The following is a 22,196-nucleotide window of genomic DNA, read 5'->3' as shown; positions in this document are numbered from 1 at the left end:
ACAGTTAGTTATTCAGTTATATAAACCGTACAATAAACAATTATATATTACAGTTTAAAAGAACAAAAAACAAATTTTCACCCTCTTCCTCTCCATTGCTTTTCCCGGCCCCTTAACCAGTGATCAGTTCTTTTCTAACTCTCACCTGAAGTCACTGAGGAAGCGCTGAAGGTCATGGGAGTTGCCCAGCTTGTCCTTGCGCTGGTCTGCGCGACCCACCAGGCTGCTCCAGGCCGTGTTCAGCTCGGTGCACTTCTCCTGGATGTCGTCCACGGCCTCCGGGTGGGACTGGATGAGGCGCTCGGCAGTCTCGCCCAGTGAGTTCACCTGCCATAGGACGTGCAGAGCCCGAATTAGTCTGCAAACTCAGCCGTCATCTAATATGACCATAAGCGCACAGTGGCAGCAGTCTCAGAGTGCTTGCGTTCATTCTGGTTTTACGCAGCCTGTGCACCTTGTCTCCCAGTGCAGCCAGGTCTCTCTCGAAGCCCTCGTGCTTGCGCTGTAGGGCTTGTACACTGGCGAGGTCGTGGCCATAGTTGTCGGTGTTGAGGGCCTGGTTCTTTTCCTCAATCCACTCTTTAGTCTCATCGGCATCCCTTAAAGACAGAGAGGTTCAGATGCTCTGGTACTCTACTCATGACATTAAACCCATCGAGCAAGCTCGTCTTGGAGGATTAAAGGGTCTTGTGCTGGTGACCTAGAGGAGGGTGTGTCAAAGCTGCCCTACCTGTGGAACCTCTGCACCTCATGGGCGCTTCCCAGCATATTGCTCCTGTCTTCAGCTAGCTGCTGCAGGGCCCTCCAGCGGTTGTTCAACTCCTGGAACGCACGGAACGCACAGGCATCAGCAGCCCATCAGGACTACTGCTTATTTAAAACAACGCCAGCCAGGCAAAGGCAGCCTTACTGGAATTATTCTGAACAGGCAAGGCTTGCTAGTAGTGCAGTCTACTGTGCCTTACAGACTACAGAACCTTCTCCAAGGTAAACAGGTATGTAACATTCCAAGATCAAGCATGATGGGTTTATGCCAATATGCAAGCTGTTTAGATGCATAACAACAAACAAAAACAGGTGTTACAACAGTTGTCCAACATGCATACTGAAATGGCAATATAGCGTTTTATAAAACACGATTAGATTTTAAAATGGGCATCAAGACAAAAATAACCAAAAGCAAACAAAGAATGACCATGTGAACACATGATGGGAGACAACGCTGGACTAATGCTTTGAAACGTCATTGTTGGAAGGTTATACAATGAAGGAAGCATACAAATGGGATCATATTCAGCGCACAACAGGACCGTGAGTGGTTAGTTCGCCAGGCACGAGGCACAGAAGACTTAGTGGAGATGGATGGGGAATGGCATTTCTAGAGGACTCACCTTAATAGTATTAAAGTTAGCCGTCGTTTGGACAGCCATGCGAATAGACTAGATCAAGTGGAAAAATCAGGGAAGAGTGGACAGGAGGAAACAAAATAGAAGAATCACACCAGTCAGGGAAAACGTCACCACATTAGTTTACAGATTAGGCTTCCAACCACCAGAAGAAAAAAAAAAAGACAAGTGTGAGACTCCCAAATCCACTTTCCAAAGAAAAAAAAAACAAAAAAAAAAACAGACCAACCAACAACCTCCCCACACCCTAGCAGAGAGCTGGCACACATCTGCTCTCCATATTAGAGATATTTAAGCATCACATCCTGTCAGCATTTTCAAAAAGAACATCACATCACCTTCCATGGTGATGCAGATTTCGAATCAGCTTCATCCTGTAAAAGGGGAATAGAATATCAGTCTTACGCATTCATATCTATTGAAATGATTTGATTTTGCAGTATATGTACTAATAAAATGACCTTGCCAGGAGCAGAGCCCAGCATCTCTTGTTGCTGAGGGGGAGGACAGGCGTTGGGAAGTGGAAAGGATGGAAGGAAATGGGGACAACATTCGGTTAAACTTCAATACTATCACTTCACCACAACTAAAAGCTTTCACCACATTTATTTGGTGTAGACATCACTCGCTTCTATATTAAAATACATTCATAAATCAACCATTAATTACTTAACTTTTTACTATTACTATATGCAATTTTTTCATCCATATGTATACACTTGCTAACAGTAAACCTCTGACTCCAAGCACTTCCCAAAATGGTTGCCCACCTGGGCCTGCACTAAAGGAGCCTCCTCAGCCATCAGTCCCTCAGATTCCAGCTCTGATGCCACCTTGTTGATGTCCCTCAGACGAGACTCATTCGCCTTAAGATCCTGATGCAAAGCACAAGACACTTAAGGTTACAGCACGGCAGCATCTCCATCTATACAGCGACTCATTTGTATTACTCTCTAGAACTCCATCTTCCAATGTGGCGACGTAATGCTCTCCAGTGCGAGCTCGCATCACTTTACCTTCTGGAAATCGTCAAACTTCTTCTGAAGCACCTCCACCTGCTCCAGGTCTGAGCCGACCTCCTCGTTGGTCAGCGCGCCCTCTTTCTCGTTGATCCACTGCTGCAGCTCGTTGGCCTCGCGGAACAGCATGAACTTCTTGCAGCTCTTCTCCAGCATGTCCTTCCTCTTCTCACCCAGTTCTTGCAGGGTGCCATACCTGAGCCAGGCACACCAACATCATCAGGCCCTGCCCAGGAGACACTCAAGACCCCCCCCCCTCCCATAACCTGTGGCCTTGCTGGATTTTGCTCCAATTGACAACTATGACCTGATTCAATTCTGACAATCCTAATGGATTGTAATTGATGAAATGCACATTGGAGCAAAAGCAAGCACTGATGCTTCCAAGCAAATCAGTGGTGGTAAATGGTAAAAAAGATGAGGAAAGGTCTATATCGATGTGTCACTGTTAGGCAAGCTCTAGGAAAGACAGCCATGACTTCTATCCCTTTACTGAATAGAAGTGCAGAAGGAGGACAGAAAGCTGAATAAATGGAACATCAGTAATGAGGAGCTGGAATTGCCGGTGTGTCACACTGCAGAAGCACCAGCAACTACTAGACAGGAGAATGCTGTAGAAAGGCGAGATGGTTCAGCGTGGAGAAGTTTCAGCGATGGGGGCATGTCGGACTGGTCACAAATGGCACAAAATGGAGTTCTGGGTCCTACTCACAGCTCCTCCACCTGCTTCATGCGCACAGACACACTGCACGTCTCCTTGGTGACCGCAGTCCTGCCACAAAGCAGGCCGGGCACACGCATGCAGGCATTAGTAATTGGAGAAGAGAAAGGGAGAGAAAGAGATAGAAATAGAAGAGGAATGTAGAAAGGAAGAAACTTTAGTAAGACTGAAAGAGGAGTTAGTTTTCATAGCCATCTGACTGGAGCTGATCATTACAGGAATGAAAGAGCTGAAAAGATCTGAAGAAGTTAAAAGTTCGTGTTACAAAAAATGGATCTAGGCATTTCTCCAAGCTATCAGATTAAAAACACAGAGTGCACAGTGAAGCACACAAATTCGACTGATGCAGCGGTGGGCTGAGGGTGTCTTACTGGTTCTCGATCTGGTCCTGGCGCAGAGCAATGCTACCCTGCTCATCCAGCAGGTTCTCTCGGGAGGACGACTGCGTCGGATCCAGCTTCTTTACATATGCCGCAGGCACAAAGCCCTGCCTGTCATTCACCTCCACCTTCCACCAGTCCTGAAGAGTAGATGGTTGAAGATATGAAAACCTCTTGTTTATATCACTGTACCTTCATTAATCACAATCATAGAGCTCATGGCGTGTTTTATGCATGTAACTCAATTGTGGCACTCGATCTTATTGCAGTGCATGTGAAATACATTCCGACCATTTAAAAAAGCCCAGGTCATACTCATACAAGATGGGCCATGGAAATGTCTTGTTTTTACAGATGGCGTGGAAGTACCTTGTTAGTGCTGTTGAGCAGAGTGAGGATGTCTCCCTTCTTCATGGTGACCTCGCGAGGACTCTTCTCCTGGTAGTCATAGAGGGCCAGCACAAGTTCCTTACCCGTCTCATCATCAGTGGGAGCCACTTGTTGCTGATGGACAAACCAGTGAGCAAGTCAAGTGAGATGCCTCCCAATTTGCATTCACTCTGCAGGGCAGTGTGTGGCTTTGGGGAAGGTTTAGAAGCAGGCGCACTCACCCTGCAGGCCTGCGCCTGTTCCTTCAAGGCCTGGATGCTGCTGCCGTAGGCGCTCAGGTCGGACATCAGTGCCTCGTGTTTCTTCAGCAGGGCCTGAGGACCAAGCGTTCCCAGGTCAGCATTATGGCTTTCCAAAGCATTTCCTTACATATTCATTAAACAACTTGTCTTTAAACATGGATCAACTTGTTTAATACTGTAAACCTTAAAGCTATACCATAATTGTGTTTCAATATTAGCTGAGGGCCCTAGCAGAAGTTGGGGGGGGGGGGGGAAATTCATTCTCTGGGTGCCCACCTCAGCGGAGTCCTCATCCTTCCCGTAGTCTGTGCTGCCTACGATGGGCTCCTTCTCCCTCATCCAGGACTCAGCCTCGTTTGCGTCAGCAAAGTACTGCTGGGCCTGCAGGGAGTCCTCCAGGTCCTGTCTGCGCTGAGCTCCTTTGCCTTTGAGGGCTTCCCAGCGCCCGTTCAGCTCCCCCAGCTTGGCCTTCACATCCTCACCAGCAAAGTGGCCTGCAGGGAAGAGACCAAAGATGGGTTTCTTACCAAAGAAATGGGAACACAGTCTTTGTTTAAAAGGTGTACAGGTTCAGTTTAGGTACAGAATGTAGTAAGTATAGTCAGAGCAGTGATGTAGACAACATGGGTGTGCAAACAGTTGTTCTTTCCAGCCATTTGAGAGTGGGGAGAAAGATGCACATACCTTCATCCACCATTGCCTCACCCTTCTGAGTGACAGCCTTGATGCGAGGCTCGTGGCCAGTGATCTCAGCCTGCAAAGCCTGGTGCTTCTTCAGCAGGTTCTGCACCCCAATCAGGTCTTTACCTAAGGGTGGGGGGGGGGGGGGTGAGCACAGTGGCATATTCATTTACAGCTGGGTCAGCTGCTTTTGTTCAAGCTCCAATTTCAACTGAAATGTGATTTGCTCACTGACCCCTGTTGGTGGAGGCAGCAATGGGCTCTTTCTCGCGGATCCAGGTCTCCTCGTCCTCCACATCACGGAAGAGCTGCTGCAGCCGAAGAGAGTCACACAGCTTCTGCTTCCGTGCAGCCATGGGCTCCTTCAGGGCCTCATAGCGTGCCACCAGAGCTTCCTGCTTCTTCCGGATATTATCAGCGTCGAAGTGGCCTGCCTCCTGGAACTGCCTGGCCTGGATGGTGATGCCATCAATGCGATCCTGTTGAGAGAAAGGAGCGTCACGAACAGCCAACTTGCCACAGAATCAGGAGGGCCCAAATTACTTCATAACCATCTTAAGGATAAAGGAGAGAACTTTAAAAATATCCAACATGCTGTATAGAGAACACTATGTAATAAATGCAAACCTTACCTGGTGGGCAGCCACATCAGCCTCCAGCAAAGCGTGTTTCTTCTGCAAGTTCTGAACGCTAGTCAGGTCTTTGCCGTAGTCATCAGAGGCCAGGTGGCCTTCGACCTCATAGAGCCAGAGTTCAATGTCCTCCACATTGCGATTGAACTGCTGCTGTTGGTTGGCTTCGCGCAGCTTAATGCCTGATAGCACAACACAGAGAACCATGAAACTGCTGAAAAATCATCAGATCCAGCAGATCGAGGAAGGCGCTAAACATCCAATAAATACTACCGCAAAAAAGAAACAGATCCAGGTTATTAAATAGTCAAATGTGTGTGTGTGCGTAAAATATATACATATTCTGACAAATATATGCACATTTCACATATCCATATATTTCATATTTGACATCACAGACAGGTTGAATACATGACATCTAAACACTGACAGAACAAAAATTACGAACAATTCAGCTTGTTACCTTTAAGCTCAGTGGCTTCCAGAAGTTTCTTCCACTGGGAGCTGACCTCGTCCATGCGTGTAGCCACCTCAACAGAGGCATAGTGTTTCCTATCGATCAGCTCCTGGCCAGACTTCTGCAGCGCATCAACACGGCTCTGATTGGCTGAGAGCTCCGCCTCAAAGGCCTGGTGCTTCTGCACCTTACCTTGCAGGTTGGAGGGGTCCTGAATTGCCCGAGTCAGACAATGTAGAAAAAAAAAGTTGAAAAATAAACATTCAATAAATTATGCAAGAAAAAAAAGCACAATGTGAAAAAAAAAAAAAAAGGGATGGCATTAATTTCCAAAGAATGCTAGACTGTCAGTCAGTTGAAGAGGAGGCACCTTGTAGGCCTCGTCAGTGGCCGTCTTCATCTTCTCGTTTATCCAGCTCTTGAGCTCGTCTGAGTCTCGGAAGAACTGCTGCAGGTGGAAAGAGTCCTCAAGGGCAGCGCGGCGGGACTGGGCACGCTCGTGAAGAGCATTGCGCCTGCTCAGCAGCTGAAACACACACACACACACACACACACACACACTGTTCTGAGAGCAGCCCCAATGACTCAGTGCTACAGTCAGCACATAGCGAGTGAGAAGCACTTGCGGCACAGAGAGGAAGACTGGTCCGGGGTGTTACTGGGCACTTACTGCATCTCTGCGGGTAGCGACGTCCTCTTTGGCATAGTGGTTGTTTTGTATAAGCTTGGTGGCAAACTCATCCAGGGCCTAATCACACCCACACACAGGGGGGGGGAAAAAAAAAAAAAAAAAAAAAAAAAAAAAAAAAAAAAGTGTTACATTGAGGCTTTATAATGTAAATCAATGACTGATATTAAAATGTTGCCAACTATTACATGGGTATTGTAAGAAAGCAATGGCGAAATTTCTTACAGTGATCTTCTCCTCCTGGGCACTGAGGGATTTCTCAAAGTCTTCATGTTTCTTCAGCAGAGCCTCCACACTGTCCAGTGAGTCACCCAGGTCCTCATTTAGGAGGAAAGCCTATAAGGAGGACAGGGGTGCAATTACTTCAACGGTCCATTAAATACAATATTTTCCTCACATTTTACTTTTCTTCAACAGCACCAGGCATAGACAAATTTGCCATTACAATCTTCCCGGGTTAAATGCTTGGATGTTACAAATACACACAGTAAAAGGTTTACTAGTTCTTACCCCTTTACCTGCCAATATTTAGAGTACACTGTAAACTGAAGCGCACACACACATACACACACCTCCTGCTTGCTCATCCAGTTGTCCACCTGCTCAGTGTCCCTGTAGAAGAGCTGCAGATCCATGCACTGCTCATACTGCTGTCTGCGCAGCTCCCACAACTCCAGCAGAGACTCCTTCTCCTCAGCCAGGATGCCCAACTAGACACGCACAATAAAAATGCAGCTAGTGTTCCTCTAACGTGAGACACGTGTGTTCCGATGCTCATGTCCACAGAGGTAAGTCGTACCTTCTCCTTAACCTCCTCTGAGGCGTAGTGTCCAGTGTTCAGCAGGGCCTGTCCAGCCTCATCTGTGGCTTTAAAGCTGTCCTCGTGAGCATCAATCTCACCCTAACCAAGAGAGAAGAGACACAACTGAAATAAGAAGTCTCGCTGTCAAAAACTGAAAGCAGCTTTATAAAACACTGTATTGTTACCCCTTTCTTAAACCGATCAACGACGATATACTAAACAGTGTTCTCTTTCCTTCGTGAAGCTGAGAGGAGTGTGAGTGTGGGCTACCTTGTGTTCCTGGTGGCGGTCGAGCAGAGCTTCAGCCCCGGCCACATCGTTGGCCAGCTCGTCCGCGTTGATCAGAGCTTTCATCTCCGTCACCCAGCTGGTGAGGTCGCGGAAGTCGGCAGTGAAACGCTGCAGCCTGGGGAGCAGGACACGGTCACGGATCAGAGGTCAGCTTCTGTGCGCTCCTCAAGAGCTGGCGTTTAAACACCGTGTCTCAGAACAAACTATGACAGAGGGCAGACCTGTAGGAGTCGTTGAGGTGGGCGTGGCGTTCGGCGGCCAACGTGCGGATCTGCTCCCAGTTGGTGATGAGCTCGTCTCTCTTCATGTGGATTTGGGAGGCGTTTTGGGGGTGTGTCTGCTGCAGACGCTCCGCCTCCCCGCCCAGGGTGTTCACCTAAGGACACAGAAAAGGCACAAAACAAATAATGAGGCTAAAACAATGACTATAGATAAGCAAGAGGCGAACCATGAGCACATATAAAGGGAGGCTACTGTGGTCAATAACTGTGATGGACCTTGTCCTCCAGGGCTGCCAGGTCCCTCTCCAGCCCCTCATGTTTGCGCAGCAGAGCCTGGACACTGGCCAGGTCACGGCCAAAGTCGTCAGAGGCCATCAACTGCTCCTTCTCCTTGATCCAGCTGATGGTTTCATCCACATCCCTACAAGTCATGAAGAACCATAAAAGGTACTGAAATGATCATTTGTGTTGAATAAAATGACCATATTCCATGATGGACCATTCACGTGGTTACTGTAAAGAAATCAGAGGGGGAAAAAATAAAATAAATAATAATTAAAAAAAAAAATATATATATATATATATAAAATTATATTCAAAAAATATAATACTTTCTCAATACTGCAACAAAACAAAAGGATTTGATTCTGTGCAGTACTGATTTTAGTACTGTAGCCTGATGCAGCAAATCTCTGTTCTGGGTAACTAACTCGGACGGGTGACACATGCAAACCAGCTGGCTTGAGCGGCTGGCCAGAAACCCATCAATTACTGCTACAGAAAAAAACTATACATGTTCCCTCACATCCACAACTTGTGGAAAATACTGCATTTTGGGATCAGTGTCTGAGGTGTGGGTGTCATTCATGAAAACAGGTACCCAACAGAACCAGTTTGCCAAAGGTGTCAAACTCCTCCACTATAAAACTGGCTACAAGAGCAACTTGGCTAAATGTTTGGCAGACAAGCATCTGTAGAGAATTCAGTGGGTTTTTTTTGCATCGGGGATAGGAGTGTATCTATGTTCCCAAGGGCGTGTGTTCCCCTGTTTAGTATTCTGTTAACACATAACCTTTCTACCCCTAAACCTGAAACCTGAGCTGAAGAACACAGAACCCTGGGAATACAGACATGAGCTGCCAGGAAGAAGCCAATTACTCATTTTGCCATGGAAACTTGTGATGATGCACGTTTCACATTTTCAAATAGGTTTGTAGCCTACTTAACGGTTAAAATTCACATGGGTTATTTTTAAATATTAAAATGTTTCTTACTTTATTTTCCTCACTACCAACTAAACTTCCACCTCTTCTTCATGCTTATCCAGTCAGACTACCATTACATCTGTGCTGGAAAAACACACTAAAAGATGGCAGACTCCGAAGAAGCCCAAAGGCTACTGTAGCCGAATACTTTTGCATGGACCAAGTGCCTGTATGTACTGTTGAGACAATTGGATCCGGCATCTAGAAAGCATGGCATGCCTGGTAGAAATTACTTTATGTATACAGACGTGCTGTTGATGCACAAATGGCACAGGATTCCTTTTTTGCTTGTACCACAGACCTGCAGACAAGTGGATCTAGAGATGCATGGCTGTCATCACTCAGTTTATAAGAGAATGACAGGAAATTAAAACTTAGTGTTTATGCTGTACAGTTCTGCACACAGATCATGTTGAAGGAGGCACTTGAGGTAAAAATAACCGAAAAATGTAGACCGGACATACTCAAAATGGCAAATGGATGAAACAACAAAAGATGATGCCTTTCAAAATATCAGAGCGTTTGAACAATATAACTGGATCTCATCTGTCTATAGTTTGCTCCTGGCAGTACAGAAAGGCTTGGAAACAGAGTGGCAGCATGCCTGTCCAAGCCTTACAGAACAGTCTCAGCATTCTGCCGGTCAAATATAACGAAGAGAACGTTAAAAGACGAGGAGAAAATAACACGGGGAACACAAAGTCATTCGTGGTGAGCCCACCAGGCGGAATCCTACTTCTGACCCGGTAGAGCGCTTCTGTGAGCAGAAGCAAGCTGCCTGTGCCGTTTTGTGCTGTTCTGGTAGAGAACCAAGATTGGGTGTCTAATGCCCAAGGACACAGATGTCGCTCAGAGAAGTGCTTGCAGCAATGTGTGACTTCACAGAGGCTACAAGTGGTGAGAGGAGAAGGGAAGAGAGAAGAGGGGAAAAAACAAAAAAACACAACTATCCTGCTTTCCCTTGGCAGGGGCAAAAAAAAAAAAAAAAAAAAAGTTACGAAAAGCTGCAACTTGTTCTCTACACTGCCACACACCTACACACCTATATCCAAGATTTAAGGCGGCATCCATGTTTAAGGTAAAAGATAAAGGGAAGAGCTCGTCCACTGTTCAGCTCCCAGAAGGTGCAGAACAGTAGCAACGGATTTACAAAAAAGCTAACCTCACCTCATAATGCTAGCCTGCTGTCTAGCATTATAACAGAGAAAATGCTAGCACCAAGCAGGTGGTGCTGCTGGTACAACTGGGCACTACATCTGACAAATCCCCTGCTGCAAAGCTTAGTAGTGAGCTCGCTGTACAACCAAATAATTAGTCCTGATGAAGACCCACTTGCCTGGTGGGGGAAGACACACCACAAGCCCACTTGTTATGTCAGTTCAGTGCACCTGCATGTGATCGTTCCTCTCGCGACGTCTCTCTATTGGCGGATCAGGTTGTTAGTCATTGTTTGAAGCTTGCGGTCAGCTGACCAGTCCGAGTACAGAGTTTATCAATAGTGGCGGCGCTTTCCATTCGTTGGCACCTGCCCGGCATCCTGTCGGCTCATTCATTTACTTTTTAAGCTCATTTGTTCTATTGGCGCATATTCACATTAGACCAGTGTGTTTCTCTCATACTAGTGTTTATGTTTTACTTGTCATTTGTGTTTCATGATCAAGTCCTGTTTACTTCCGTGCTACTTCTTTGAGGTAACAAAGTACCTTGAGTAGAAGCCACTCTGGCTCTGCCTGGGCGGACCTTTATAGCTCTTTTCACCAGGAAATTTCCTCCTGAAGTAGACATGGTTTGATTCTCTGCACACCAGGGAATAAATAATCCCTTCAAACTGCATGAGGCGTGTGGCTAACTGCAGTCTGTAACCGTACTATATGCTTTTCAGTACCCAGCGTGATACAACGCAAGTTCTCCAGCTATCTATCAGTTGGGAGCACTGGTGCCCGCCAGTGGCTGTGGAGCAAAAGGACAAATGCCCTGCACCGCACATGCATGAGAGGGACGCACAGTGACAGTGTGTGTGGCTCTCTGCCCCCAAGAGTGACAACTCTCCTAGGTGGGGTTTTGATATCCCTCATGATGCCCCACTCTTTTAGTATTGTTCTGTTTTGCAGCAATCTGTGAGACATCTGAAGCACAAACAAATCTCTTTTGATCATCATCATCATTAACCTATGCACTTAGATCAAAGATGATGAGGTGTGTGCATGAAGTGGGAGAGAGTCAATCACTCGAACACTATCTTGCCTCATTATTGCCCTGCACCTCCTGGGCCACTCGTGGTCTGTTTGCCAAAATAAACACTGGGGAGCATTGGAAAGGCACTCCCCCTGAACAATGGAGAACTGGAGAGCCAAAGAATGGGGGACAAGTTGGCAACCCCAAGATAAAGACTTCCTCCAACTTCTTCCACCTCCCTACTGGAGGTCAACCAAGGGAGCATCCATTGCTTTTTCTGTATACAGCTGAACTGGTGAATCCTGTACAAGAGATCTAAAAAGATAGGCACCAAAATTCTTGGTACTGTAACTAGAGGTCGACTGATATGAGTTTTTTAGTGGCCAATGCCGATACTTGGAGAGCAGGGTGCTGATGGCCGATATATAATTCCAGCATCACAATGTGGGTTTTTTTTTTTGCCCCTGATAAAATAAAACAATTAAATAATAATAAATGAGAAAATTTGCTGAATTTAAACAAACATTTAATATTGTTAATCTCTCGACCACCAAAGGTTACAAGCCTAAAACACACAGGGAAAAATAGGACTTAATATAGAGATTCCCCTTTAAAATGTGATCCATCTAATATATGAGAAAACAAACAATGACACGGGACCACGTCTCGCCTTGCAAAAAGCCTTACCGGTTGAAGCGCTGAACCTCAGCGGCCCCGAAGAGTTTGCCCTGTCTCTGCTGGGCCAGGCCCTTCAGCCTCTGCCAAGCTGTGTTCACTTCCTCCTGCTTCTTCAGGATGAGCTCAGCTTCAGGGTGGTTCTCTTGGGTCAATTTGCCCGCAGCCTGGTTCACCTCGTTCACACGCTCCTCATGGGCTGCCAAGTCGGTCTGGAACTCCTCAAACTTCTTCTGCAGGACCTCAACATGCTCCAAGTCCTGTCCCAGCTCCTCTGACGTGGCAATTGCCTCCTGCAGGAGTGATAACATTTCTTTAGGAGTTTTCTTTGTGCTTATGCCAGAAAAATGACTGAACTGCTGAAATTAACTGCAAGAGTTGTTTAACCATGATTGATAATCTGCTAAATTTATTGATGTTGAGCACACTTTTGTAAAATCCTCCAAAAAGAACTGCTAGTGGCAGATAATCCTTGGGCAATCTGGGTGTGTGCCATGCATACTGGTTTCTGACCTTGTCGCTGATCCAGTCCAGGGCATCTTCACACTCACGCAGGTACTGCACCAGCTTCTGGGCCTGCAGCAGACGTATTCCTTTCTCCTTGGTCTTCTGCAGCAGCAGATCCCACAGGCGGTGCAGCTCCTCCAAACGGCTCTGCAATCCACCAGAAAAAGCAGAGGAAAATGAGGGATGGTGCAGAACTCGCTCCAAATTTATGGCCGGCGGAGAAATTAAATTTAAGACAATCCAGCACTGCTTTCAGAAAATGAAAGTCAAGAGAGTTCACGATGTCCAAACTAATAACAAATATGAAGAGTTAATCACTACTAAGATTTCAAAAGGATAAACTGAACGTCACTGCACACATTTCTAGAATAAGTTGGAGCAAAGACCAATGAGGAAAAATAAGATGAATTTTAAGAAGACTAGGGGAAAAAAAAAAAAAAAAAATCACAGCAACCTACTTGGATATAACCAAACACCTACTTGGATACAAGTTCCATAATTGACACTTTTTACAATCGGTCTCTGTGCAGTCCGGTAAGGCGTGAAGGACTGAGCCAAACATGAGGATGGTTAACATGAAGAGGGCTGTGTGTCTTTAACTTTTAGCTTTAAATAAAAATGTACACAAATCACAAATGTATATAATTGTTCTATAACATTCCCTGCTTTTGCATTAGATTGTCTTTTAAGTTCAAGTCTTACACGGATGGTCTCGGATGCAAAGTGGCCCTCTGTGATCATGAGATTGCCAGTCTCGTCGAGTTTAATGATGGCACCAGCGTTGGCTTGTACTTCTGCTTCAAAGGCCTGATGTTTCTGAAGCTTTCCCTAAAGGGAAACAGACATATCAGATAACACCAGGAGCATGCTAGAAACAAAACCAGGATAGCTGAATTAGAAAGGCTACTTTTAAGAACAAATCTAAAATTCAGGGTGTACTTAAACATTCCTGGCAAGCAAAGTAATTTACAATGTCTGGTTTAACAGTGATTTGAATTACAGTGTTTAGAAGGTGAGCTTAGTCATATGACAGGACGCAAGTTATAAAATAAAATAAGTACACATATAACCTAAGAGCTTTTACAGCAGTAAGGCATTTTTAACTTCACAGCAAGCATGATCACTGGACAAAGGTTGCTATGCCTTATTGGGGAAACACTTGATAATATTTAACCATGTTAAGACCCAGAAGGTTCTTAACTTGTTCAGCTGCCCAAGTTTACATTAAAATGTCCAAATATGGTGAATTGGCAGCATCAACAAAAACCTCAGTTATGTACATACATATCTCTGAAAAAAACCCTAGTGTGCCTGTATCATTAAAAGTACACACCTGCAGGTTGCTGGGGTCCTTGTAGTTCTCATCAGAGGCAATCTGCAGCTTCTCTTGGATCCATTTCTCCAGCTCTTCTGCGTCACGGCGGAAGAACTGGAAGCGGTAGGAGTCCTCCAACTTCTGCCTGCGCATGGCCGACAACTCCTTAAAGCGTCGGTAGCGGTCAAGGACCTGCTGCCGACGCTCCTGGATGTCGTCGGCCGTCTCCAGGACTTTCACTCCACTGGTATCCATTTTCTACAAGACACACAGAGAGCCTGGTACAGCACGGCATGACCACAATGCTATTGATTTTAGCCGCCCATCCCAAAAAAAAATAAATAATGAAGTTTCTGGCAAATACAAAATATGTCTAGATCCAAGTGTACAGAAAACCTCTACTAATTTCCAATGAGAAAAGAATGCAAGTATGACGTGAACTGTCCACACTTTGCTAATATTCTAACAAATTAAACAGTAGCCTATTTACCAGTAGACCTGCTTTAAATTAGATCACTCGGAACCTCTACATATCTCATGGCATTCATTAAGAACGCAGGCAGATATTAAGCTTCACGGGCTGAGTTTAACACCAAGCAACTAGACACACAGCTGTTCTGAACAACAGCTGAGCACACGGGGGGCAGGGTGAAAATTCCTCATGCCTTTGAACAAACAGGCACAAAGAGAATGCTGCCGTCAGCCCCCCCAAATCCCCCAATGCCCGTGGACTAACCCCACACTCCACCCCCACCTGCTTCTGACAGGATACGCCCTCTTAACGTGGTGCCAACCGTGCCCCCAGGTTTCTGGTCCCTGTAGAACTGCAGATTGGGCCCGAGGGAAAATAACGGTCAGGGCAGGGACATATATGCACTGCTCTTGCGCAGGGGCTAAAGGAACAGGACCACACCCTTGTTCCAGGGGCTTTTGTTGTTATTCCAGAGATTGGCTCCTCCCAGCTCTAGGCTGAACAGATTTCTGGAAATGCGGGGCCCTTGAAGCACTATTTTTGGGGGGGATGTGCACAGAGAAACAAGACACTATAATGTTCAGATCTCTTGCATACACAGACTGATTTGCTCAGCAATGCACCAGCTCACCCTTCAGCCATACAGCTCATCCGACCTTCAGCAGCTGGTTTTCACAGGCAAATAAAGACAGAGTAACAGAGTAATTGAGGGGTTTTACAGATAGGTGAGAACTTGGAGGCCTTCTTCATTCCATGTCTGATCTGACCCTGGTGTAAACTACTGGCCTCTTCGTTTTGGAAGGCCTGAAGTTATGTAGTCTAACACTGGTTCATCAAATTTCAGATTTTGAAGTGCTTGAGATATAGTTGGACTACATGCATTGAACTGGGTGTAGTCGTGTGAAAAAATAAGAAAAGGAAGTCTGGCAAATCCAAGGTCGATGACAAAGGCACTAACAATGAAGAGAAAGGCCAGCTCCACAGTCAGGTCATGAGAGTCACTGCCATGAGACTTCTGGGACAGATCAATACTGGTTTTTGTTATACTAGCCAACAGTGTTCCAACCCATGGGTGCAGGGGCCAATAAATGAGACAGACCATGGGTGGTGAAAAGAAGATATTAAATGAGAAGACCAACAATGGAGCTCATAAAATTTGAGCTAAGGAAAATCACTATCACTGCAATTAGAAGTGGAGAACTGAGAGAGTGAGAGAGAAAAGACAGAGATAAAAAGATAACCAGATATGAGCCAAGTCAGCAGCAGTGCTAAATGAGGCTGCCACTCCTAAAACGCATTTTAGACTGAGAGTGCAGATGCCGAACATTCAGAACTACACATGCCCACATCAGCCCACCACATCATTAGCAAGCGAAAGGCTGATGGCGGAAACGGAGTAGTCAGATTACTGGTCACAGCACTACCACTAACGCACACACTCCAAGGATCACAGCATTACAGAGCACTGCAGCACATGACAGCGCCTAAATCACCCCAGTGAAAAACACCCATATGTGAATCATGAACAACAACAAAAGTGCAATAGCCTCAGACCTATTAGAGACCCACCCTGTTTCTGCCCCGATGAGCTGTAGGCTACAGCCCCTCCCCCCACCAATCCGCTCCCCTGACACTAGTCCTCAATTCATAGAGAGCTTAAATCAGGCTAGGGACTTAGTGCAACCTGGCCCAGATTCGGCCTTACAGTGGCAGAGCAGACTGCTGTAAGGAACGCAGCATCGTACAGCTAGCCTAAATGACCTCCACGACTCGCCATGACCGCCAGCGGTTTAACAGCACTTAGCGCCATGTTGCTGGGGCATCTCCGTTCCCAACACGAAAGATTAAATATGACGTCACGACAAAAGGCATGACGCGGCACATCTGACAGTAGCGTGACAGAGGCCACACCTCAGCATGAGCGGGCAGTCAGCTGACCATAACGTGCTGTCTCAGGTCCCACGAGCTGCTTAAAATACTGCCTCAATCTGATCAACAGCAGATTGTCTTATGCAATTAATTAATTTGTTTGTTTTTCTTTCTAACCGACAAAGAAGCTACCAATGCCCTGTGAAGGTTAGTGAATCAAAATGCTTAAAATTTGCAAACACTTACCAAAAAACAAGAGCGTTAAACTTGCCTGTGCGCTCTAACGTGGTGCAGCTGGAGTAAGATACCGGGATCTGTAGCAGTGTGCACCGTGGAGATAAGAGCACCGCTCACTCTCTCCTACGCAGTTGTTCAGTTCCTCCCCCTCCCTCTGACTCTAGTTCTGCACTCGCTCAAGCTAGCTGGCACTCATTCCTGCCCTCCCTCTCCTACACGAGTGCTCCACTCCGCAGCTCTGGAATATTCTTCCCCCTCGCCTGCTCACGCTCGCCTCTCCCATACACTCCGTCACTGAGAAGTGCATGCGGATATCTCTCACGCTCCAACCACACGATGACACAGGCAGAGGCCGACCTCACGCCCAGGAACCACTCGTAGCCACTAGTTACAACTGCTGTCACCAGGATCTACGTGGGTATAGCTACAGACACAAAGACTGTGTTTAAAAAAACAAAACAACAACAACACTGAAACAAGACACCAACATATGGGGACGATTATTATAGAAATGTATTATAAAAATTCACTGTCAATATTTTTGGGTGAAGAATCTGAATTACTGAAATGTCCAATTTTGTCACATAACTAGCGCAGTCCTCATTTGCACAACCATTTTTAGACATGCCGCATATTCCCTGTATATAGATAATCAGGCCTTTCACATAGAGCCAAACCTCCTATTCCCAGCCTGTCCTGATAAGACTGGCCTAGCCACGTAGAGAGGAGTGGAGGTATTTATAAAGTCCAGTACGGTGCTGCTGGGTGGCATGACTGCAGAAATATGATAGATGGTACAGAACATGCAACCCCTTAGGTGGAGGAGGTGACGGAATGAACGTAATTAAAGTATTGGATCTTTAGAGCTTTCCTTTAGAATTATTGACAATAAAATATAATCTTGCTAAAGTGGGGACAGGTTCATTATTGCTTATGGGAACTATAAAGGGTAAATAGTAAAATTGGCATGGACTCAAATTTCTTATTCTCTCCTTTAACAAGGCCTCCACAAATGTCATAACATCCTGTGTTTAACAAGAGCGCTCATTCTTACAAAGGCAGAAACCACCACTCCCACAGGGACAGCAGCAACAGCAGGAAAGCAGTAAGCTCATATTTGGAACCCTGCAAGTTTCCATGGAAACACATCTGTTCCTGAGGGTCCGGAGACAGAATGGGAGATGTAGGCCAGAGGAATGTGCAGGAAGCAGGTGGGCCATCTCCCGAGCCCCTCAGCAGGCCAGAGTTCAGCCATACTGAGGCGAGAGAGAAGAAGAGTGAGAGAGTGATGGATCAGCCATTTTCCCTCTGATTCCTTCGTGTAAGACATCAGCTGCTGCCTAACAGGATGATGCGGCTCAGTTAAAATCCTCTTCTATTAAAACTGGAGTCCTTAGGAAAAACTGAACCTCTATGAACTTTAGATGGACATTACCGAAATAAGCCCTGAGGTAGGCTCTCTTAGTACAGTATTTGTGATGCAAAACATACTGTCAATTGGCAGGATAAGCAAATGCCACAGCAATGTATTCACCATTTCGAACACATGCCTGAGACACAGCAGCAAATTGAAGATTAAATCAAAAAGGCTGGCATAACACAAAAGGCCAAGCCAATATGTGCCACTTATTATCTGATTTAATCCATCACAGCTTCTCACACACTGCAAAATCATGCAGAAAACACCCACACCATGCAACACAGCGGCCTGGGAAGAATCACTAAAATGCACATAAATGTCAGTTTACACAAGAATCCAAATAAAAACTTACCTCATAATATTCCAGTTCAAATAAATGACTGAATAGCAATTATGCATAAAAAAAAAAAAAAGCAAACAACAAACTGACCCACCTTTGCCTATCTCTAGCGGGTAAGCGTGCCCAGTCACGCCAAGCCCAAATGAATCCCACTGAGGATCTCAGACCTGTAGTAGAGCCTTCAAGGTATGACTAGGCAAAAGCTTTAGAGAGGCGTAAGGTTCCGTGACTGTGCGTGCCCTCCATCTCTGTGGCTGCAGTGCAGACAGACGCATCACCGCTGCAGTGGTGAGGGCCATGTGGGGAGGCAGCCAAGTCTTTGCCCTGCCCATGTGATTTCTCAGCAAGAACACATTGGGGAGGAAAAAACCATCAGCAGGCAGGAATGTCCACTCGCAGGAATGTCATCCTTCACTTTGGCTCGCGACATTCCAGAATGCTGCGGAGCATTCTATACACACACACACACACACACACACACACACACACACATCTCCACACCATCTAATGGAGCTAGACCACAACAAACCATATGCAACGCACAGTGTATCATACTTTACCTTTAGTTTGGGTTTAATAAACTTTGACATGGTAACAGGTGCCTGCATTGGTTACAGGGCACAAGAAATGAGTCAGACATTTATGTACTCAAAAGTCTTTTCACAAAGAACAGACATTTGAATACAAAACAAGGAAAAACACCATTACATCTGTAAGAATTCAATTTTCCATGTTAAACAAACTCCACAACAAAGGGATTAAGGTTACATGAGCTCGTACAAATTTTGTGAGATTGCCAGCAAAGCAGAGTGACTCCACACAGCTGAGAGACACACTCAGATAGCAGTGCAGAAGTGAAACTGATCAGGGGGTCTGGAGCAAAGAGGACACCATTGTTAGATAGGGTTACAGTTGGAAGTCATACGAAACCAGAGTGGACCATTGTATATTTTACTAATGCCCTCTGATTCAAGCATTTACAGAAAGAAACTAGACATTAAGAGGGTTTCAGCTGCTCCCTACCAAAATCAAATGGTGCTATGAAAAGACATTCGCATTAAAATGCTACTCTTACTAGATACGTCTGTGCTAGTCTACATTTAAATAGGCTACCAAGATGCTGTCCCAGTCTACAATCTTAAGCATGTCTACTGTAGTCCATGTTGTTGGGACAATATAGATTGAATTTCTGAGTACATTTTATACTGATCAATACCTTCCTTCATTTAATTCCTAAAAGAAGAGCTTCACTATAGCACTTATCAGCTATAGAGTATGCACAGCTGTGCATGAGAACACTCCATCTGCCAGAGAGCCACTGAAGGCCCTGTGTTCCTTGACTTTATCGACCACACCCATTCTCATAGCTTTTCAGAGTACAGTCTGCATTACCTCAGTCTCAGAGGAAATTTAAAAGGGAGGGGAGAATAGTTTACTAGATGGCCTTCCTTGATAGCCTACATCAGTGTGCAGTTCTGGCTGACAACTCTGATAAATATCATACAAAATGAATTACAAGAAGCAGAGAGGTAACGTACAACATACAGGCTAACTTCCTACTGCAGCAGCATCCCAGGACTGACAACAGGCCAGAAACTTCATTAGCATGTGTGATAAATGTGAGGAGCACAGCATGAAAACTGGGCTTGACTGTAAATGTCACCTCTTTCATGCTTTCTGAGGGAGAAGTAAATGGCTTTTTGTATTGTGCAGAACACACGTCTTGCATGCTAATGGATAGCACAAAAATGTTGTCTTTTATTCATTTGAAGAAATGAACCCATTACAACATGCTCATCAGAGATGTCAGCAAATGACAGCACAGGCAAGATCATCAAGAACAAATGAATGAATCAAATTTAACTCTGATTAAAAAAAAACTAAAAAAAAACATGGAACCGGATATCTGTATAAGTGTCAAATAAAAAATATAGCTCTTAGATATGGTTAACGTGAATTTAGAACAATATTAAACCTGACAGGTTTGGACGGAATGTTGCATAATTTGCATATTTGGCCTTATCTGTAGTCATATTATATTAATGTACACTTAAACCTTTCAGAACTTCATGAATCTTTTGTAACAGGCCGTGAAATGTTTTGCATAACGGACCGTTGTCAAGAAGGTCATGTAAATCATTATACACAGTAACAAATAATTGAAGGCCCTGGGAGACGACACTATAACGTTTTATTAACGTTATTACATAAACGGAAATGAAATATTGCCTATTGATTCCCATATTTAGACGGGGTACTGAATCATTACGGTAGCTTTTATGGTATTTATACAGAAAAAAAAAAAAAAAAACTAAACTAAAAGACTCGAACGGCGTCTCGTCTAGGCCGCTTAACCTACTATAATCATCCAGAGAGCGATTTGGGCGGCTCTTACATTGACAGAGGACATATTTGTCTTCAAGGATTTGTCGCACCTGCCAGAAAACATCGAAACATATGTAGGCCTATACATCTGTGGCCAGATGATATTCAGATACAGACCCGGTGTCAGTCTACGTAGTGTTAGCTAGTTAGCTAATCTAGCTAAACCTCTGGCTGGCTAGCAAGCATAGCGATCACCTCGCTTCTTTAATGTCGGAGGGAGGAGGGTGATTAAAAGAAAGCAAAAAAGTCTGCGGCTAAAAGACACCACTTCTGCCACCGTTGCAGATGCACTGTTCGCACTTTAGGGTTACCTGTCCGTCTAGTTCCTTTCAATATATCTAGCTAACGTAACCTCACTGGGTAAGACTTCAGTGAGGGTTGGCTATATGTAGTAAGCTAATTGGGATCCAATGTACTTCGACCCGTCACACTAACGTTAACCTAGCTAAGCTAGATGACCAGCAAACGACATTAGCTTCTAGCTAGCTAGTGAGGTAGTTTGCTTTGAAAATTAGTGTGCTAATATGCTAACTTACGTCGATTTCATTAGCAATCGGGTAATAAAAACACCTATTTGGAAGCTAGTAGGAAATACTTAGCTAGCTAATTATATCGATTACGATTCTGCATTCCAAATGCAGTGGGGCTGATAACAAGCTAGCTAGTTAGCGTTAACCACTAGCTAACGCTAGCTGTAAAGCGAATGACAGTTAGCAGACAACCGTTCTCGTCAACGGGTTATCGTTTCATTCATTTGATTAACTGTGCAACACAAGCTCGGCTCAACATCATTTAATATCATTTAAACCACGCGGCTCTGCAATGATGGAACCTCTTACCTTGTTCAATGAATCTGTTTTCGACTGAATCAAAGCGGGTTGCAACCACCCTTGCTGAAATAACTGGCTAACAATCTAACAACCAAGGCCTTCTCGAGCAGTGGTGACGTCATGCACCGCAGCAACATGCCGAACGTTACCGGACCGTAACGAAAGATGCCGAGACTTAGGATAAATTACTCCCTTATAAAATATGGTTTGCTTTGACTGGCCTTACTGGAATATTGATTACAGTGTAATTATGAACAATGTTAAATTTTACATTTGCGACAAAAAACAAACAAACAATCGAACAAACAAACACGCGTCTAACATAAAAGGCAAATGATTGCCATATTAGACTTGCACTGTCAAACTGAAATCCATTTAGCCTAGGCACAGGCCTAAGTGTATTGATTCATAAAGTAGTAAATATTGCATGATGTATTGAAATGTCTGTTTAATTTTTTTAACAGAAGACCCTGCTGGAGTATCTGGAATGTGCTGAGACCACAAGAGCAAGTAAGAGCATAGTTCTATGTAATTATGCCGCAGTGCATCACAATCTGTTGATATATGCAAGTAGTATTCTGGTAGCAAAAACTGACATTAAATCAAATTATCTTTGGATATGTAGAATATATAAATCACTGCAATCCATCAATAAAAGACAAAATCATATTATGCCAAAATTACCATAAAGGTGACAACTTGAAATGTTCGAAAAATATTTTCAGCCCCTGCATCAATTTTCTAAAACATTTCTTAATTCTGTTTTTTTTTTAAAG

The 22,196-nt window shown here is 44.8% G+C and overlaps 1 protein-coding gene across 8 annotated transcripts in view; it reads right to left on the bottom strand.

Moving 5' to 3' along the window:
• sptan1 (spectrin alpha, non-erythrocytic 1) overlaps nucleotides 1–21,527 on the bottom strand; it is a 32,116-nt gene extending 10,589 nt beyond the window's left edge. For 2 of the 8 annotated variants that reach the window (XM_035527103.1, XM_035527109.1), the window contains exons 1-31: nucleotides 21,430–21,466; nucleotides 18,766–18,807; nucleotides 13,886–14,125; nucleotides 13,255–13,380; nucleotides 12,559–12,699; nucleotides 12,058–12,338; nucleotides 8,207–8,351; nucleotides 7,931–8,085; nucleotides 7,689–7,824; nucleotides 7,416–7,517; nucleotides 7,189–7,326; nucleotides 6,842–6,952; nucleotides 6,599–6,676; nucleotides 6,299–6,454; nucleotides 5,935–6,139; nucleotides 5,472–5,653; nucleotides 5,075–5,318; nucleotides 4,843–4,965; nucleotides 4,435–4,652; nucleotides 4,138–4,230; nucleotides 3,896–4,030; nucleotides 3,518–3,666; nucleotides 3,138–3,197; nucleotides 2,423–2,621; nucleotides 2,177–2,281; nucleotides 1,868–1,900; nucleotides 1,745–1,780; nucleotides 1,392–1,439; nucleotides 731–822; nucleotides 455–599; nucleotides 146–327 (exon numbers count right to left, since the gene is read on the bottom strand). In XM_035527103.1, coding sequence (XP_035382996.1) covers nucleotides 146–327; nucleotides 455–599; nucleotides 731–822; nucleotides 1,392–1,439; nucleotides 1,745–1,780; nucleotides 1,868–1,900; nucleotides 2,177–2,281; nucleotides 2,423–2,621; nucleotides 3,138–3,197; nucleotides 3,518–3,666; nucleotides 3,896–4,030; nucleotides 4,138–4,230; nucleotides 4,435–4,652; nucleotides 4,843–4,965; nucleotides 5,075–5,318; nucleotides 5,472–5,653; nucleotides 5,935–6,139; nucleotides 6,299–6,454; nucleotides 6,599–6,676; nucleotides 6,842–6,952; nucleotides 7,189–7,326; nucleotides 7,416–7,517; nucleotides 7,689–7,824; nucleotides 7,931–8,085; nucleotides 8,207–8,351; nucleotides 12,058–12,338; nucleotides 12,559–12,699; nucleotides 13,255–13,380; nucleotides 13,886–14,125; nucleotides 18,766–18,795 — 4,088 coding nt within the window. In that variant the 5' untranslated portion in view covers nucleotides 18,796–18,807; nucleotides 21,430–21,466. Of the gene's footprint in view, nucleotides 1–145; nucleotides 328–454; nucleotides 600–730; nucleotides 823–1,391; nucleotides 1,440–1,744; nucleotides 1,781–1,867; nucleotides 1,901–2,176; nucleotides 2,282–2,422; nucleotides 2,622–3,137; nucleotides 3,198–3,517; nucleotides 3,667–3,895; nucleotides 4,031–4,137; nucleotides 4,231–4,434; nucleotides 4,653–4,842; nucleotides 4,966–5,074; nucleotides 5,319–5,471; nucleotides 5,654–5,934; nucleotides 6,140–6,298; nucleotides 6,455–6,598; nucleotides 6,677–6,841; nucleotides 6,953–7,188; nucleotides 7,327–7,415; nucleotides 7,518–7,688; nucleotides 7,825–7,930; nucleotides 8,086–8,206; nucleotides 8,352–12,057; nucleotides 12,339–12,558; nucleotides 12,700–13,254; nucleotides 13,381–13,885; nucleotides 14,126–16,454; nucleotides 16,663–18,299; nucleotides 18,481–18,765; nucleotides 18,808–21,429 lie in introns of those variants that run through there. The other 6 variants (XM_035527108.1, XM_035527111.1, XM_035527110.1 and 3 more) reach the window with 5 other exon arrangements.
• Nucleotides 21,528–22,196: the final 669 nt, after the last annotated feature.

Source organism: Electrophorus electricus, chromosome 6, assembly GCF_013358815.1.
Source record: "Electrophorus electricus isolate fEleEle1 chromosome 6, fEleEle1.pri, whole genome shotgun sequence".
NCBI classification, from domain to species: Eukaryota; Metazoa; Chordata; class Actinopteri; order Gymnotiformes; family Gymnotidae; genus Electrophorus; species Electrophorus electricus.
Note: the sequence above shows the minus strand (reverse complement) of the source record. Positions and strands in the feature narration are given on the sequence as shown.